The following is a 19,128-nucleotide window of genomic DNA, read 5'->3' as shown; positions in this document are numbered from 1 at the left end:
GCTCCAGCAGACATACAGACCCCGGGACCAGCTATGCAATGAGAATCATTAATGGCTTGGAGGGTCTGTCCTGTAGTACAGATTTATTTTAATAGTTATTTATTATGTTATTTATTTATATCTGTAATTTTGTATAAATATGTTATGTCTGTGTTTTATGTAATGAAAATATTTGTCTGCAGTGTAAAACAATGTATAAATTATTTGTGTCCTTTATTCATGATGCTTTTGAAGTCTCTTTTTGGTGTGACATATTGGTTAGTTTTCAAAGTCACTTGGTAATGTTAATAAATAGAATAGCCTGTCAAGCAAATCACGGTCTCACAGGCAGTCTTGGTTCTGCCCACACGGGTTGATGGAGTTTAAAGGACATTTTACACAGGACGATTATCGTGCAAAAAAACGTTAAAACATTAGAATTTAAGCGATAATCTTCTGGTATAAACACAGCAACTATCAAAATTCGTTCGATGACTGGTGGAGCTGACAGGCAAGGGCTAAACAAATCAGTCAAGAGAAATACTACTAGGAAGGGAAGATATAGGGGTAAACCACAACCAAATCCAGTATTGGAACCAGGAATGTATGCAAATGGTTTTATTTCTGCTAATAAAGCTCTAAACATGCTGTTAATCCAAGCGACATATTCCTTGGTCAGGCGGGTGAAGATGGATACATCATTAAGATGTCCACACACGTTCTCCCCAATAGAAATTAAGGGATCTTTGCAAATTAAGGGACCACCAGAATCTCCCTGAAAGTAAGAAGTAGAGATAGGTTCTATGTCCTCTGGGCCCTTAGGGTTCAGTCAGGGGGCCCCGTACACATTACTTGGCTAGATTTGACTGACATTATACTAATGGATATGGCCTTCTTTATAGCCAGATTGAAAACAAGCAAGGTGCAAATGGGTAATATACACAGAGCTGCCACTTACCGTGCAGGTGTCTTGTCATTTTGGCCTCACATATCCAGCTGTTTCACAAACTGTCCCCGCTTCTGTGCCCTTTAAATGTCTCAGGTAACCGGAGCAGCTGAATAGTTTTCCTGAGCTTTGCTTTTCCTCTCAACTGGAAAGGGAATGGCATCAAATATTATAAAATGGGAAATGTATTAAGAATAAATGATTTGGTACATAAATCTAGAATTATATATATATATATATATATATATATATATATATATATATATACACACACACTACCGTTCAAAAGTTTGGGGTCACCCAAACAATTTTGTGTTTTCCATGAAAAGTCACACTTATTCACCACCATACGTTGTGAAATGAATAGAAAATAAAGTCAAGACATTGACAAGGTTAGAAATAATGATTTGTATTTGAAATAACATTGTTTTTACATCAAACTTTGCTTTTGTCAAAGAATCCTCCTTTTGCAGCAATTACAGCATTGCACACCTTTGGCATTCTAGCTATTAACCCCTTAACGACATCGGGCGTAAATTTACGCCCTGATGCCGGTAAGGGAGTTCAGAGCGGGGCCGCGCGGCGGCCCCGCTCTGAACCGCGCCGGTCCCGGGTGCCGCGTGTAGCCCGGGACCGTAGGTATTAGCGGGCACGGTCCGATCGCCGTGCCCGCTAATACAGTAATCGGATGCAGCTGTCAAAGTTGACAGCTGCATCCGATTACCGGACGCAGCGTCATCCCTGGTGTCTAGTGGGGAGATCGCTCCTCTGGGATGTTATCCCGGAGGAGCGATCTCCGCAAATGAAGCCGGCCGGGGACCGCTCCAAGATGGCGCCGTCCCCGGCTCGGCACTCGTTTACTTCCGGCTGCAGCAGCCGAAAGCAAACGAGTGCCGATCTCATGGATCTCTGCAGCATATCTATGCTGCAGAGATCTCAATGAGAGATCAAAGCACTTATACTAGAAGTCCCCCAGGGGGGCTTCTAGAATAAGTGTAAAAGTAAAAAAAAAAGTGTTGTTAATAGTAAAAATCCCCCTCCCCTAATAAAAGTCTGAATCACCCCCCTTTTCCCAGGTTATAAATAAAAGTAAATAAATAAATACATAAACAAACATGTTTGCTATCGCCGCGTGCGTAATCGCCCAAACTATTAATTAATCACATTCCTGATCTCGCACGGTAAATGGCGTCAGCGCAAAAAAATCCCAAAGTGCAAAATTGCGCATTTTTGGTCGCATCAAATCCAGAAAAATTGTAATAAAAAGCGATCAAAAAGTCGTATATGCGCAATCAAGGTACCGATAGAAAGAACACATCATGGCGCAAAAAATGACACCTCGCACAGCCCCATAGACCAAAGGATAAAAGCGCTATAAGCCTGGGAATGGAGCGATTTTAAGTGTTGTATATTTGTTGACAATGGTTTAAATTTTTTACAGGCCATCAGATACAATATAAGTTATACATGTTACATATCGTTTTAATCGTAACGACTTGAGGAACATATATAACAAGTCAGTTTTACCCCAGGGCGAATGGCGTAAAAACACATTTCCCCCAAATAAACAAAATGCGTTTTTTTTTTCAATTTCACCACACTTTAAATTTTTTTCTGGTTTCGCAGTGTACTTTATGGAAAAATTCAGCCTGTCATTGCAAAGTACAATTAGTGACGCAAAAAATAAGGGCTCATGTGGGTCTCTAGGTGGAAAAATGCAAGTGCTATGGCCTTTTATGCACAAGGAGGAAAAACCGAAAACGCAAAAATCGAAATTTGCTCTGTCCTTAAAGGGTTAATCTGTTGAGGTAAGCTGGAGAAATTGCACCCCACGCTTCTAGAAGCAGCTCCCACAAGTTGGATTGGTTGGATGGGCACTTCTGGCGTACCATACGGTCAAGCTGCTCCAACAACAGCTCAATGGGGTTCAGATCTGGTGACTGCGCTGGCCACTCCATTACCTATGATAGAATACCAGCTGCTGCTTCTGCTGTAAATAGTTCTTGCACAATTTGGAGGTGTGTTTAGGGTCATTGTCCTGTTGTAGGATGAAATTGGCTCCAATCAAGCGCTGTCCACTGGGTATGGCATGGCGTTGCAAAATTGAGTGATAGCCTTCCTTATTCAGAATCCCTTTTACCCTGTACAAATCTCCCACCTTACCAGCACCAAAGCAACCCCAGACTATCACATTACCTCCACCATGCTTAACAGATGGCGTCAGGCATTCTTCCAGCATCTTTTCATTTGTTCTGCGTCTCAAACGTTTTTCTTTGTGATCCAAACACCTCAAACTTGGATTCATCCATCCACAACACTTTTTCCCAGTCTTCCTCTGTCCAATGTCTGTGTTCTTTTGCCCATCTTAATCTTTTTCTTTTATTGGCCAGTCTCAGATATGGCTTTTTCTTTGCCACTCTGCCCTGAAGCCCAAAATCCCGCAGCCGCCTCTTCACTGTAGATGTTGACACTGGTGTTTTGCGGGTACTATTTAATGAAGATGCCAGTTGGGGACCTGTGAGGCGTCTGTTTCTCAAACTAGAGACTCTAATGTGCTTATCTTCTTGCTTAGTTGTGCAACGCGGCCTCCCACTTCTTTTTCTACTCTGGTTAGAGCCTGTTTGTGCTGTCCTCTGAAGGGAGTAGTACACACCGTTGTAGGAAATCTTCAATTTCTTAGCAATTTCTCGCATGGAATAGCCTTCATTTCTAAGAACAAGAATAGACTGTCGAGTTTCAGATGAAAGTTCTCTTTTTCTGGCCATTTTGAGCGTTTAATTGACCCCACAAATCTGCTCAAAGGAAGGTCAGTTTTGTAGCTTCTGTAACGAGCTAGACTGTTTTCAGATGTGTGAACATGATTGCACAAGGGTTTTCTAATCATCAATTAGCCTTCTGAGAACACTGGAGTGATAGTTGCTGGAAATGGGCCTCTATACACCTATTGTGAATTTGCACCAAAAACCAGACATTTGCAGCTAGAATAGTCATTTACCACATTAGCAATGTATAGAGTGTATTTCTTTAAAGTTAGGACTAGTTTAAAGTTATCTTCATTGAAAAGTACAGTGCTTTTCCTTCAAAAATAAGGACATTTCAATGTGACCCCAAACTTTTGAACGGTAGTGTATGTATTTACTTTGCTCTGCCCTGAATGAATTTGTTCTGAAGACAATTTGGACCTTGATCTCAACCCATTTTATCATCATTGCAGTTAGGTGGAACAAGCCATATACCCCAAGTGGGTGGCATGAGACAGGTAGTTGGTCATTCCTCAAGGGCCTGGCTCCTGGTCAGTGCCTATGTCTGTCAGTTCCTGCAAGTTTGATCCTGTCATCCTGTCAGCCATGTGGCTGTAGTCAGTCCAGTCAGCTATTCAGTCACTACCAGTCTAGTCCAGGGCTGGAGAAATTGCTTTTTCATTCTGGGCCTTCTGGCCTTGCTGTCCTCTTCTAGGGTGGTGCATCATCAGCTGTTATGTTAATAAACCTGCTCCTGCATACTTCGCTCCAGGTATTATTTGACGGATCTGCAGAGATGTCCTGTGAGTATTATTATTCTCTTCTCAAGTCACAGCAAGCAAAATCGAAGCTCCTTATCAGCAGAGGCATATTCGAAATGGGACTGTGATCTCTTTAAGCAATCATCTCCGATAGCAACCAAGCTACATTGTCACACTTAAACCAAATTCCTAGGTTAACTGCTAACAGCAGCCACCTTAAAGGGAAAGTGGCCAGATCTACCTACTTTCAAGTGATAACGCTGTAATCATCTCCTCCAGGGATGGGCAACCACAGCCCTCCAGTGATGCAGAACTACAATTCCCATAAAGCCTTCACAGCCAAAGTTTTGGATTTAACTTTCCAGGCAAGATGGGAATTGTAGTTTTGCAACAGCTGGAGGGCCGTAGTTGCCCATCCCTGCCCCAGACCTTACCATATATTTGTATATAAACAGCAAATAACTCTAGAGTTATGGTGTATCCTAATTACATTTTCGGCTACTGGGGAAAGTGCGTATATTAAAGGGAACCTGTCACCCCCCGTGCCAGGGTGAAGGCCGCCCGAACCCCGCTAGAGCCCCGGATACTTACCCCATCTCGCCAAGTCCCGCTCCTGGAGCCGGTCCCGGGACGAAGATATCCTTGTCGGAAGCCTGGCGTGCGCACTGCAGAGATGAGTCTGATGCCCATAGAGAATGACGGCTCCATTAATTCTCTAAGGGCGTCGGACTCACTCATGCAGCGCGCGCGCCAGGCACGGGGGGTGACAGGTTCCCTTTAATATACCCACTTTCCCCAGTTACCTAAAATGTAATTAGGATAGACCATAACTCTAGAGTGATGTGCTGTTGATATACAAATAAATGGTAAGGGCTGGAGCAGGGATGGGCAACTGCGGCCCTCCAGCTGTTGCAGAACTACAATTCCTATCATGCCTGGAAAGTTGAAGCCAAAGCTTTGGCTGTCCAGGCATGATGGTAATTGTAGTTCTGCACCACTGGAGGGCCGCAGTTGCCCATCCCTGGAGGAGTAGTTTCATTACCAACTATAATTTTTACCCTTTCAACTGTGAATGCATCAAAGATCTAACCACTAAGACATAGAGAAAACCACTGTAAAGTAGGTTAAAAGTAAAAGATTTTAAAGTGGTTATCGAGAGAAAATCTTATTCTTTCAAATCAACTGGTTTCAGAAAGTTATATGATTTGAAATTTACTTCTATTTAAAAATCTCAAGTCTTTCCATACTTATCAGCTGCTGTATGTCCTACAGGAAATGTTTTCTTTTCAGTCTGACACAGTGCTCTCTGCTGCCACCTCTGTCCCTGACAGGAACTGTCCACATTAGTAGCAAATTCCCATAAAAATCTCTCCTGCTCTGGGCAGTTCCTGACATGGACAGGGGTGTCAGCAGAGAGCACTGTGTCAGACTAGAAAGAATACACCACTTCCTTTACTACATACAGCAGTTGATTAGTATGGAAAGACTTGAAATTTTTAAATAGAAGTAAATTACAAATCTTTATAACTTTCTGAAACCAGTTGATTTGAAAGATTTTTTTTTCCCGCTGGACAACCCCTTTAAATAATTGTCCCAACGCATTCAAGTGCCAACAGCATCAAGAGCGTAAAATGTCATTCCGTCATTTCAAAATCTTATATTATCTTATATATATTGAAATTTAAAACACTATGCACTATACTTACTTTACCGATTCTGCTCCTTTCCTTCTCTGCAGGTCATGTGCCCAATACTCCCAGTGTCCATCATTTACCCTAAAACCCACAGTGACTGATGAATTAATGATATTATACCTCTGCCTGTGGATCCTTATATAACCAATCTCATCTATATTATATTGCACTTCACGGCAGAAAGTTCCATCACACTTCTGAACAATATTCTAGTAGTCTCCGCCACTATGTAGCGTATAGTACACCAGTATACCAGTGCACCAGTGTAACAGTACACCAGTGTAGCGTGCCAATACTCCTGATTGCTGAATATTACATATCTCTGACAGTTAATGTCTGTGGGATTTCATAAGAGGAACTTACAGCACTGGTAATAGATAAAGAACCGCAATGTGGAAGTTCTCATAGACTTGTTATGCTCTGTTACTGCTTGCTCAATAGAACACAAGCTAAGGGGAGGCAGGAGCAGTAAGACGATCCCATGCATAGCAGGGGGCATTAAATATGGGGGGACCGACGGCAAACAGTACATGTGCCAACTACAGGAGGGGGAGGTAAAAGGTATGGGAGACAAACTGCAGAGGGGAGAAGGGGTATACGGTATAAGGGGCCGAGTTATAGAGGGTGAAAGGGTGGTATACAGTTTAGTGGGGACCAACTACAGAAGAGGGAGGGGGAATACAGTATGGGGGCCTAACTACAGAGGAGGGTTATATATATTGTAGGCGTAACATGTTTTTGTTGCTCTTTTTAACCTTTATTTTCTATGGGCCCTATTCCACCGGACGATTATCGTTCAGATTATCGTTAAATCGTTCGAATCTAAACGATAATCGTTCGGTTGAAATGCAGTAACGATTAACGACCGAACGAGAAATCGTTGATCGCTTTATAAGACCTGGACCTATTTTTATCGTTGCTCGTTCGCAAAACGTTCGCAAATCGTTCGCATTGAATAAGACATCGTTCGTTCGTTCGCAATAGATACGAACGCAATAGCGAAGAAATACGGAAGAAGAAACGATCGCAATTACGATCATAAATAACGATTATCGTTCCATGGAAATGAGTGAACGTTTTCAGGTCTTTCGCAATAGCGGTCGTTTGAGATCGTTAATCGTTAACGATTATTCTAACGATAATCGTCCGGTGGAATAGGGCCCTATCTTAGTGGATTTGATTGTACAGCTTGTTTTATATTAGCATAATGAGTGGTATTAACAGAGCACTCTGCTTATTATAAGGATACCACCAAGAGGTCCAGAATCAGGAACCCAGACTCATATTATACAATGGATCTGTTGACAAATCTTAGGGCCCTATTCCACTGGACGATTATCGTTCAGATTATCGTTAAATCGTTCGAATCTAAACGATAATCGTTCGGTTGAAATGCAGTTAACGATTAACGACCGAACGAGAAATCGTTGATCGCTTTAAAAGACCTGGACCTATTTTTATCGTTGCTCGTTCGCAAATCGTTCGCGTTGAATAAGACATCGTTCGGTCGTTCGCAATAGATACGAATGCAATAGCGAATAAATAGCGAAGAAAAAACGATCGCAATTACGATCATAAGTAACGATTATCGTTCAATGGAAATGAGTGAACGTTTTCAGGTCTTTCGCAATAGTGGTCGTTTGAGATCGTTAATCGTTAATGATATGCAAACGATAATCGTTTGGTGGAATAGGGCCCTATGTCTGTAGCTAATACTGTAAAAAATGGAGAATCTCTAGGATTTAGGATCTTAGCATAAAGACAATATACACCATGGAAAGTCTACTTGTTCCATGATATAAGGGTTGACACATTTTCTTCTAACACTGTTTTAAGAAGTGAAACTTTATTTCAATAGAATGATCACTGGAAAATATAATGTATGCAAATGATTTTATTTCTGCTAATAAAGCTCTAAACGTATTTAGAAATTGTGCTGTTGATCCAAGCGATGTATTCCTTGGTCAGGCGGGTGAAGATGGATGCATCATTGGGACGTCCACATACATTTTCCCCAAAAGAAGTGATTCCTGTGTAAATGCCTTTACAAAGTAAGGGACCACCAGAATCTCCCTGTAAAGTAAAGAAGTAGAAATGGGTTAAAAGGTAACTGAATAACCAAAATTACTATATACCATAACGAGTCTTTATCCTTCTGGATAACTAACAACCAGGGCCAAGATGAGGGGTAGGTAACATAGACAACAGCTTTGGACTCATCTGCCTTTTTCAGAATGACATTCATTGCAAATTTGGGGTTGCAAATTACTTTCTTCTACACATTACAGGAACAAGAATAGGTGAGCTTTAGGGTGTTCTATGGCAAAGTCATTGTATATGTGAGCACATCCTAGCTAGGACTTTCTATAGCTGAGACACTGTGTAAGGGGACTATCTAGATGGGGAACCTCTGGGACATTCTCTGGCTGAAGCACTGTGTGTATGGAGTTAAATACAGTACTGAATATTAAAGTGGTGATTTTTCAGCATTGATATATTGCAGGTACACCTTTCACTGCTCCCACAAACACCTACTTTCTATGCTAGGACCCAAAGGGGAACCCCAATGGCTAGCTTGCCCTTCAGTGGGGCCTGTGTTTCTGGATTTTGTCACTCGGTGCCCTTGACCAGCAAAAGGCAGATCTTCATAGCTATGGATACAGGTACTTCTTTTCACAAGTATATCACAATCAAAACAAAATATTTAGAGCCCATCCAGTTAAGTACAATACTGTATTGGATAGAACCCCCACTTCACAGTAGCCTCCCTATCCTGCAAGTCACAAGCTTAACTTATCAAGTAACCTCCTCTAAGAGACTTTGCTAAAAAAAAGATTCTTCCTAAACTAAGTATACCTGCTAAAGCAGTGATATCAAGTATTTCCAGAATTATAAAAAGATATTGCCAGTCAACTATCAAGCTATTATCTGCACCTTGCTATCAAAAGAACTGTGTACTGCACCTTTAAAAAAAACTTCAGTAAATGTTACCAACTGTTAAGGTTTATCCTGTGATCCTAATTTTAGGGTGAAGTCATGAGGCCCCATACACATTATTTGGCCAGGTTTGGGTGACATTAATGGGATGAAGGGATGACACTTACTGTGCAGGTGTCTTGTCCTTTTGGCCCCACATTGGTGCATATGACATTTTTAGTTATATCCACTCTATGTGACCAATGTTTCTGACATTTTTCTCGGTTTATAATGGTGATGTTTACTTCTCTCAGAGCTTCAGCTTCCGTTTTTTCTTCAGTGTATCCCCATCCAGCCGTTTCACAAACTGTTCCGGGTTCTATGTCCTCCAATATTGTGGGTAACTGGAGCAGCTGAATAGTTTTCCCGAGCTTTGCTTGACCTCTCAACTGGAAAGGAAATGGCATCAAATACTATAACACATGAAATGTAATGTATTAAATATGTACAGTAGAGCCTTCTATGGCGGTGGCAGTCATATTTCATGTTGATCAAAAGTTCTGAAAAGCTAGAGACTATATTTGTCTATTTAAAGGGAATCTGTCAGCTGCAATTCATGTTCCAAACTGCTGACACTGTTAGATAGTTGTTAGGGGGGAGGAGACACATGGTACCTTTTATATATGTATTTGTGCTTCTTCATGTAGAAAAATGTCTTCTGTGTAAAGTGTCAAAGAGACATTCCCTAGCTTCTAAATTGCTGCAGGAAGGAATACCTCCTTGCTCCTTATTCTATCCCTTCTATGACTCATGCAAGGATAGGGATGTTGTGGGGAACAAGAAGGTATTCCAGCTTGGCAGCAGTTCAGTGACTTAGGAACACCTCTTTGACACTTTGAACGGGAGAATAAAATAATTTTACTATGTTATAGAGGCACAGACTGAAATATGAAAGGTACCATGGGGGAGATTTATCAAACATGGTGTAAAGTGAAACTGGCTCAGTTGCCCCTAGCAACCAATCAGATTCCACCTTTCATTCCTCACAGACTCTTTGGAAAATGAAAGGTGGAATCTGATTGGTTGCTAGGGGCAACTGAGCCAGTTTTAATTTACACCATGTTTGATAAATCTCCCCATATGGGTCTCCTTGACCTAACAGCTATCTAACATTGTCAGCAGTTTGGAACGTGAATTCCTGATCCACTTTGAAGTTGTTACTGAGCTTCCAAAGGGACATTTATTAGAGACAACAACTTCAGTGAAATCCATAGTTTCCCTTGTGAAGTGTGACCTGTAATCAGGATGGTCAACCTTTGGCTCTCCAGCTGTTGCAAAACAACAATTTCCATCATGCCTTGACATCCAGGACCATAGCTGAGGGCTAAAGGTTCCTGATCCCTGTCATATGTGATCAACTATATAATACTTTGGGGCACTTAAAGGAGAAATCCTGCCAGACCCTTTTTTTTTTTTTTAAGCAAGAGCTGGGGAGGGGGAGGATAAAAGAAATAACAGAAATAAATGGGTGGTGGTCCCTGCACTCCAGTAAAATTCCATAACTTTATTTCATCAAAAAATTATTAAAAGAAGCTCATATTGTAGCTAGTAATAACCAACACGCTTCTCGCGCATGCGCACTTAATCAGACCATGAATAAATGCACATGCGCGCGAAACACTTTTCACCCGTGCACCCTCTCTTATATACTGAGATCAACATTGCATATATAGAGGTGTGCTGACTATTACCATATATTTTTTGTTGTTCATAAAAGAAATGACATGCTCTTAACTCTCCCCCTCCAGTGCTGGTGGCCGCATATCGCCACTTGGGTCCCCGGCCACTTCTTGGTCTGAGCCGGGACCGGGTTGTGATGTGTGAGGTCCGCTTAGCCAGTCAGCAGCCGAGGCGGGACCCCACTATGGTCACTGACTGGCTGAGCGGACGTTACATGTCACAACCCAGGTCTCTGCTCAGACCAGGAAGTGGCTGGGGAACAGAGAGGCAGTATGTGGCCATCAGCGCTGGATCGGGGAAGGTTAGAGCATGTTATTTTTTTTATCCTCCCCAGCACTTGCTAAAAAATGGGTCTGGTCGGAGTTCTCAGTTAAGTGGAATCCAACCACCTTCTAAACATGTTCACACCTAGGAACCTACTGTACCTAATACTGTAACCTAACTATATTAGGTTATATTAGTAGGATTTGTTTCACACTATTTCCTACAGTCTTATAAGCTAGTCTTTGAATCTTTAAGTATGATCCTTTCCCTTCAAATGCCAAATGGGGGTCTGAAAGAAAGTTTTTAAGCACATGCTGAAGAACTAAGCAGTTCACTTTTAAGGCATCAGACCTCATAACCGCAGCTATTGATGTGGAGTGAAGCCCATACTATCTCCTATACCTAAGTTACTTTTGGGCTGATGACATGCCTACAATATACAGCACACAGTGTAATAATACAGTATGCGTCTGCTTTATTCTTACTCTGATTAGTCGAAGGTCATTTTTTAAATTTGTGCTGTTGTATTGTGGATGTGGGATAGATTTGGAAATGCGAAATCTCTGAATCCCTTTTTCATTTTCTTCCCTTGAATGCACCCCGAGATGGACGGTTATTCTACTTCCCCATCTGAAAATGGAGAAGATTACACATGAATGTACAAAAACACACACATGGGCACAATTTTCATTTTCAATGTTACTACATTTTTTAGGGAAAAGCTACAGTACATAGTGTTCAGAGTCTTTCCTTGAGGGAGTTTTCCAAATTGTTCTATTTTATTACTGTAATGTGCTCAGTCCATACACTCACCCTCCTTGTTCCTTCCTTTTATTACTGTAATGTGTTCAGTCTACACACTCACCCTCCTTGTTTCTTTCTCTGTTTCCCTATTGCACTGCGTTAGCTGTCTTTAAGGTCTGCTCAGCCATTCTACAACTCCACGGACGTGGTGGCAGCAGGATCAAGGAGGGTAAGTATATGCTTTTTATGTTTATATGTTTTTTATTACATCACAGCAATAAATACCCCTTTAATGTTCTTCCCATATTTGTGAGAGTTTCTCTGCCCTCACTTTAAAATCAGATAAGTTGCCTTGATACAAGATTGCCCTATTGGCAGTGGCGTAGCTACCAGGGTCGCAGCAGTTCACTGATGCGTGGCTCTGTCGGGGATAGGACGGGACCCCCCGGCAGCCGCGCATCAGCCGAGGGCCCGGACGAGCCTGAAGAAGAAGAGGATTGCCGGGGGAGCGGGTTGTTAGGTGAGTTTGTGTGTTTTTTTTTAAATTCTGCTTAGCCTAGAGGAAAGAGGGGGCCATCTATAATGGGGGGAGAGGGGGGCATCTATAAGGGGGGAGAGGGGGGGCATCTATAAGGGGGGGGGGGAGAGGGGGGCATCTATAAGGGGAGGGGGGAGAGGGGGCCATCTATAAGGGGAGGGGGGCATCTATAAGGGGGGGGAGAAGAGAGTGCCATCTTCAAGGGGGGGAGAGAGGGGGCATCTATAATGGGGGGGAGAGGGGGCCATCTATAAGGAGAGGGTGGCCATCTATAAGGGGAGAGGGGAGAGGGGGCCATCTATAAGGGGAGGGGGGAGAGGGGGCCATCTATAAGGGGGTGAGAGGGGGGCATCTATAAGGGGGGAGAGGGGGGCCTCTATAAGGGGGGAGAAGAGGGTCATCTATAAGGGGAGGGGGAGAGGGGGCCATCTATAGGGGGAGAGGGGGCCATCTATAAGGGGAGGGGGGCATCTATAAGGGGGGGGGGAGAAGAGAGTGCCATCTTCAAGGGGGGGAGAGAGGGGGCATCTATAATGGGGGGAGAGGGGGCCATCTATAAGGAGAGGGGAGCCATCTATAAGGTGGAGGGGGCCATCTATAAGGGGAGGGGGGAGAGGGGGCCATCTATAAGGGGGGGAGAGGGGGCCATCTATAAGGGGGGGAGAGGGGGCATCTATAAGGGGTATTACCTGGAGAGGGGGCCATCTATAAGGGGGGGAAGGGGGCATCTATAAGGGGGGGAGAGGGGGCATCTATAATGGGGGGAAGAGGGGGCCATCTATAATGGGAAGGGGGAGAGGGGGGCATCTATAAGGGGGGGAGATGAGGGGGGCATCTATAATGGGGGTAGAGAGGGGGCCATCTATGTGGGGAAGAGGGGGCCATCTATAAAGGGGGCAACATGCAGTGGGGGCCATCTATATATACTATAAGGGGGGTCACATAGTGTCAGGGCTACCCACTAAATGAGGGTGTAAGGGGGCCATTACAGATGTGCAGTGTGTAGAGAGATGAGGAAGGTGCCAGTGTGAGGAGCCTAATATGTCTGTCTGGCAGATTCTGTGGATTCGTGGCTTGGAGAAGTTCTCATAATGGCCCAGGGCAGATGGAGAAGAAGAAAATGAAAAGGGAAGAACTCTGATCAGAGAAGACGTCCCCTTTAAGTCACCTGATATAACTGCACTGTAATTTATATGGTGTATACAACCTGTGTGGAACTGCGTCCACCTCTATATGACTGTATGAGGTGATAGTGATCTGTGTACAGTGGATCTTATTCAGTAGCAGTGGTGGTGTTAGTATGTGGTGGTATTAGTCAGTATGTGGCGATGTTAGTCAGTATGTGGTGGTAATATTTGTTACATGTTATCTGGTACTGTGTTTTATTGGTCTTAGTATACTGGATTTGGTTAGTAACAATGTGGTGGTGATGGTAGTGGTTGTTGTGTGGCAGTAATATTTCCCCCTTGTATACTGGTATTATTGGCAATATTGGTCTCAGTATACAGGATTTGGTCAGTAACAGTATGGCGGTAATATTTTCTATTCCTTTATGCTGGTGTTATTGGTTATATCTGTCTTGCGGTACATATATATATATATATATATATATACATATATATATATATATATATATATATATATATATATATATATATACACACACACACCTACCAGTAGCATCACTTGGTAGTGAAGGGGGGGGGGGGCCCAAGTTGACCTCTCGCACTAGGGCCCAGGAGACACCAGCTACGCCCCTGCCCATTGGTGTGCCTTAGATAGGGAAAAAAGATTGTCACTGATGGTACTGGTGACACTCTCTGTATAGTGCTGCAGAATATTTTGTGACCAAGAGGGCCCAAGGGGAATGTATGGGAAATATGTATAGTGGCAAAGACACTAATCCTACGCCAGAATGCCTTAATCTGGGAAAAATCCCAAAGACAATAGAAGCGGTCAGCGTTGGTCTCCCCACACCTGGAACAGGACGGGGTGGGAAGATTCCAAATGAGGAAATTTCATTGGGGAGTTATGTAGGCCCTGTGCAGATTTTCCAGTAAAATACATAGAGAATAAACTTGAAGTACTGAAGTGGAAAACTGGGGGTCGTGGGCAGACCATTTTGTTATACCATAGGTCGTGCTTGTATAGTCAAGATAGGAGCGAAGGAACAAATAGTTGCTGGAAGGGAGGCCCTCAGTCTGGGAGAAGGCAGGCACACGGGGTGTGGCAAATCATCCCAACCCTGTGACGGCAGAGAGCGAGTGACTGAGCTTGCAAAGCTTTGAGCCTGTAGGAAGTAAAACATGTGAGGGTGCAGGAAATCATATTTCGAGCACATCTGAGAGAAAAAGAGTACTTTTTTGGTGGCAGGGTCCACAATGTTGCCACTATTTTTTAACTGATGGTCCGCCACCGCCAGTTCTTCTTTAATAGAAGTAATTTACAAATCTGTATACTTGACAACAGTTAATTTGAAAACTATTTTTTTTTCCCTTCGGAGTACCCTTTTTTAGTGTCCAGAGAACCTGGATGTACTTTCCCAGGTGTTGTGTTCTGTACAATATATTATTAGGTGACACGCACAGTACACACAGTACACTGGTACTTACTTTTGACAGTGCGCTGCTGTTAGTATCCAGTTTGGTCTTATTAAACTTCCTCCACAAATCATTTCTTCCAATTCTGTATCGAATATTATCAGAGCCATGTAAGGTCTGGAGTGAGGAGCAGCTTCATTACCACCTATGATTTTCACCCTTTTACCTGTGAAGGCATCAGAAATCTCTCCATAAGACGTAGAGCCAACAAGTGAAAAGTGAATTAAAGAGGCACTTAAATAATTGAATATTACGAATCATTATCTCGTATGCCTTTACTGAATCCAAAGGTCAGCCGTGCAGAGTGATGTCATACTTAAAGGAGTCTTCCACCATTTCAAAATCTGTTCCTATACTGAAGTATAAAAACTGTACACTATACTTACATTACTGATTCTGCTCCTATCCTCTATTTGACATGTGACCAGGGGTGCTTCTACCATGGGGCCAAAGATTTAACTTGCTGCCCAAGACCTAAAGATAGAAACTCTGGCCACAACACTCCATAAACCCCATTACCCAGGTACCTATCTCTTATCATTGCATATTACCCCAGTTACGTCTTATAGTAATCGCAATGAAAAAAAAAAGTTGTCAATGAAAAAACATGAACAAGAAAAAATAAAGATATGACTTCTTACTTTCAGAAAACAGCAGACATGCTGCAGAGAGAAGCAGGATGAGGACACATCTCATGGCTGATGAATTATTATTATTACACTTCAGCCTGTGGATCCTTATATAACCAGTGTGCCTACACAGTGTTTTATCTCCTCTGCATCACATAGCACTTGACTGCAGAACATTGCATCACAGCCCGTCACACGATACCAGTAATCACCACCCACATCTGCACTATGTACTAGGATACCAGCATGTCTGCTTGATGAATATTACATATCTCTGACAAGTGATGTCTGTGGTATCTTAGAAGAGGAACTTACAGCACGGGTAATAGATAAAGAACCGCAATGTGAACATTCTCATAGAACAAGTAAATGCTTTTATTCTAATATTTAGTCGGTGCATGGGGGAGCCATTTTTTTTTTTACATTTCTTTATAAAGCTATATAACTTTGCAATATAACTTTATTAAGGAAAATGTATACTTTTTAGTTTAACTTATTTTTTTTTTTTACAATTACTAGCAGTAGGTGTGACATAGCCCCTCTGCTGCATTCAATGGCTGTGTGGGGAACAGCAGGTGAAGCTCTGGTCCCAGTACAGATACATATCAGCACTAGTAATATTGAGCCTCACTAACACTGACAGCTTCTCCAAATCCAATGTCTATTCTAATTGTAACATGCAATAGAATAGAATTATACTTGGGGAAGCTGTATGTTATTAGAAATGGGGTATTAGAGCTTAAGCACCCCTGTAGTTCCCAACACCATGTTGACCCTTACTGTAGCTACTCAATGTAAAAATGTAAAAAAAAAAAATCTTTAGTAAAGCCATATTACAAAATTATATAACATTTTTCTCATACCTCAATAGAAGGGGATTCCTAGTTCAGGCACCTTAATCTTAGAGCCAGAGTAGCGAGAGGGGCTATAAAAACTCTTTACATCAGTGCAGTGCCTGGAAAGCTTTGGCCAGGGTCACATGTAGTATTTTGTACAGCATTACCTCAGCATGTTTATCAGTACTTATAGTTAAAAAATGCAATGAAACAACTAGAATTTGTTTTTATGGACAACAATGTGTGATCCTTATTGATTTGAACAGGAAATCTTAAAGAGTCACTATCGTATTTTCTTTAGCAGAAATCAAAAGTCCAGGCGATTTTAAGAAACTTTGTAATTGGGTTTATTAGCCAAATATGCCATTATCTGCATTTAAAAGCCTTTTCCCAGGTCCCCCCCCCTCCTCTTTCCATCCACTGCAAAAAATCAGGAAATTGTGATTTGTTGCATCAGATGTACCCAGTCTGTTTTAGGGAGAGGGGAGAGGGGAGAGGGGAGGGGGGAGGAGGAAGGAGGGAGTTAGCCGGCAGCAGAAAGCAGATAACAGAGGATTACAGGCACAGAGCTGGGTGACAGCTGTAATCTGAGCTCAGAGAGATCAGTGGTGACTGTCAGAGGAGATTACGGGTGATGTATTTGTAGATTAACTCTTTGTTGTCCTGTATTTGTCTTTTATTTAGCTCTCTCCATAGGAGAACAATGAAGACAGGGGGGAGAGCTTCAAACTGCTTTTTCATAATAAAAATGCATTTTTCGGCTAATAAACCTAATTACAAAGTTTCTTAAAATCGCCTGGATTATTGATTTCTGCAAAAAAAAAATTCACGACAGTGACACTTTAAAGCAAATCGGTTTAAGATTTATACATCAATACACCGGTGCCGACATGGGAATGCTGGCGCCACTGTCCTTTTTTTGAATCGTGGCCTAGTTCCCGCACACGGCGCCTGTATATTCCCTTTCACCGGATGCGTGAAGCAGTGGAATCAATTCGAATCAATGGAGCCGCATCACAGAGGGGAGGGCTGATATAATATAATAAAGTTTTTTGGATACTCTTAATGCTTTGGCCCTCTACACAACCATTGCTTCACCTCTTTAGGTGATCGCCATTTATTAAAGGGTTTTCCCTTTAGAAACTACGACTTCCAGAGCTTTGTAAGTTTACAGTGGTAGTTTGACTAAAAGCTTTTTACACAAGGGAGTGATGGACACAAATACAGTTGAATTATGATGGAACCAGGTCAGTGTGCCGTTTCTCACTGGTTCTTTATTGGTGGGCCACAGGATTAGTTCTACATTGCACCCAGGTACCACAGTCTGACACTGCATCTGATCAGGTCACTACTATAGGGTCTCTTTACCTCTGAAGCTTTCCAATTACTTTATATCATCTATAGGTAGACATTGGGTTAAACTGCATTTATGTACATCCTTCAATGGTGTGTCTATTTCTCTTGGGGATTGTATTCCATCACTGATTATAGCAATGACATAGTTATTAACTCTTTGCATTCAATTAATTCTATAATAACAATAATACTCCCTTAAAGAGGTCACATAATACTGTTATATAGTTCCCAGAAATTAGCAATATGCACCACTAAATAATACAGGGTGGCTTTTGTATAACCCTAGCAAGGGATACATCTATACATTTACACAGTGTAGAATGGATGTGCATGGGACATGTAGTTCTTACCTTCGGTGAGACAAGCTGCGGAGAGAAGCAGAATGAGGAACGACTTCATGCCTGCCACGTCCACAGGACAGTCTATATGTACATATGTCTCAATACCCGTATTTAAATACTATAAGTTAATTATCAGAATAATCTACCACAAACCCATCAACTTACCAGACGGAGATAATGAGTTCCCTTCCTTCACATACTTTCCATTTCTGTATCTCTACTTTTTATATCTATGACGATGTTCTGAAAGTTGCACAAAAAATAAAAAATAAAACATGTATTTCATGATGTGTTGAATTACTAATCTCCAGAATAGTATGCCCCCCTATTTATGGTCCCCAGCATAGTATACCCTTTCATTCATGATCCCCAGCATAGCACACCCTCTCATTCATGGTCCCCAGTATAGTACACTCTCTCATTCATGGTCCCCAGCATAGTAGGCCCTCTCAATCATGGTCCCCAGCATAGTACACCCTCTCATTCATGGTCCCCAGTATAGTACACTCTCTCATTCATGGTCCCCAGCATAGTAGGCCCTCTCATTCATGGTCTCCAGCATAGTACACCCTCTCATTCATGGTCCCCAGTATAGTACACTCTCTCATTCATGGTCCCCAGCATAGTAGGCCCTCTCAATCATGGTCCCCAGCATAGTACACCCTCTCATTCATGGTCCCCAGTATAGTACACTCTCTCATTCATGGTCCCCAGCATAGTAGGCCCTCTCATTCATGGTCTCCAGCATAGTACACCCTCTCATTCATGGTCCCCAGTATAGTACACTCTCTCATTCATGGTCCCCAGCATAGTAGGCCCTCTCATTCATGGTCCCCAGCATAGTACACCATCTCATTCATGAGCCCCAGCATAGTACACCCTTTCATTTATGGTCCCCAGCATAGTACACCCTCTCATTGATGGTCCCCAGCATAGTACACCATCTCATTCATGGTCCCCAGCATAGTACACCCTCTCATTTATGGTCCCCAGCATAGTAAACCCTCTCATTCATGGTCCCCAGTATAGTACACTCTCTCATT

At 42.4% G+C, this 19,128-nt stretch overlaps 1 protein-coding gene across 1 annotated transcript; it reads right to left on the bottom strand.

Annotated features, from left to right (window-relative positions):
* Positions 1-7,988: 7,988 nt before the first annotated feature.
* On the bottom strand, positions 7,989-18,154 carry LOC138787447 (granzyme A-like). Its single transcript, XM_069964745.1, has 5 exons — positions 18,095-18,154; positions 14,936-15,089; positions 11,527-11,671; positions 9,226-9,486; positions 7,989-8,194 (listed from the first exon to the last, which is right to left on the bottom strand). Exons 1-5 carry the CDS (start codon positions 18,141-18,143, stop codon positions 8,036-8,038), a joined length of 768 nt encoding a protein of 255 aa, XP_069820846.1. The 5' UTR covers positions 18,144-18,154; the 3' UTR covers positions 7,989-8,035.
* Between the last annotated feature and the right edge of the window lie 974 nt (positions 18,155-19,128).

Source organism: Dendropsophus ebraccatus, chromosome 3 (assembly GCF_027789765.1).
Source record: "Dendropsophus ebraccatus isolate aDenEbr1 chromosome 3, aDenEbr1.pat, whole genome shotgun sequence".
Lineage (NCBI taxonomy): Eukaryota > Metazoa > Chordata > Amphibia > Anura > Hylidae > Dendropsophus > Dendropsophus ebraccatus.
Note: the sequence above shows the minus strand (reverse complement) of the source record. Positions and strands in the feature narration are given on the sequence as shown.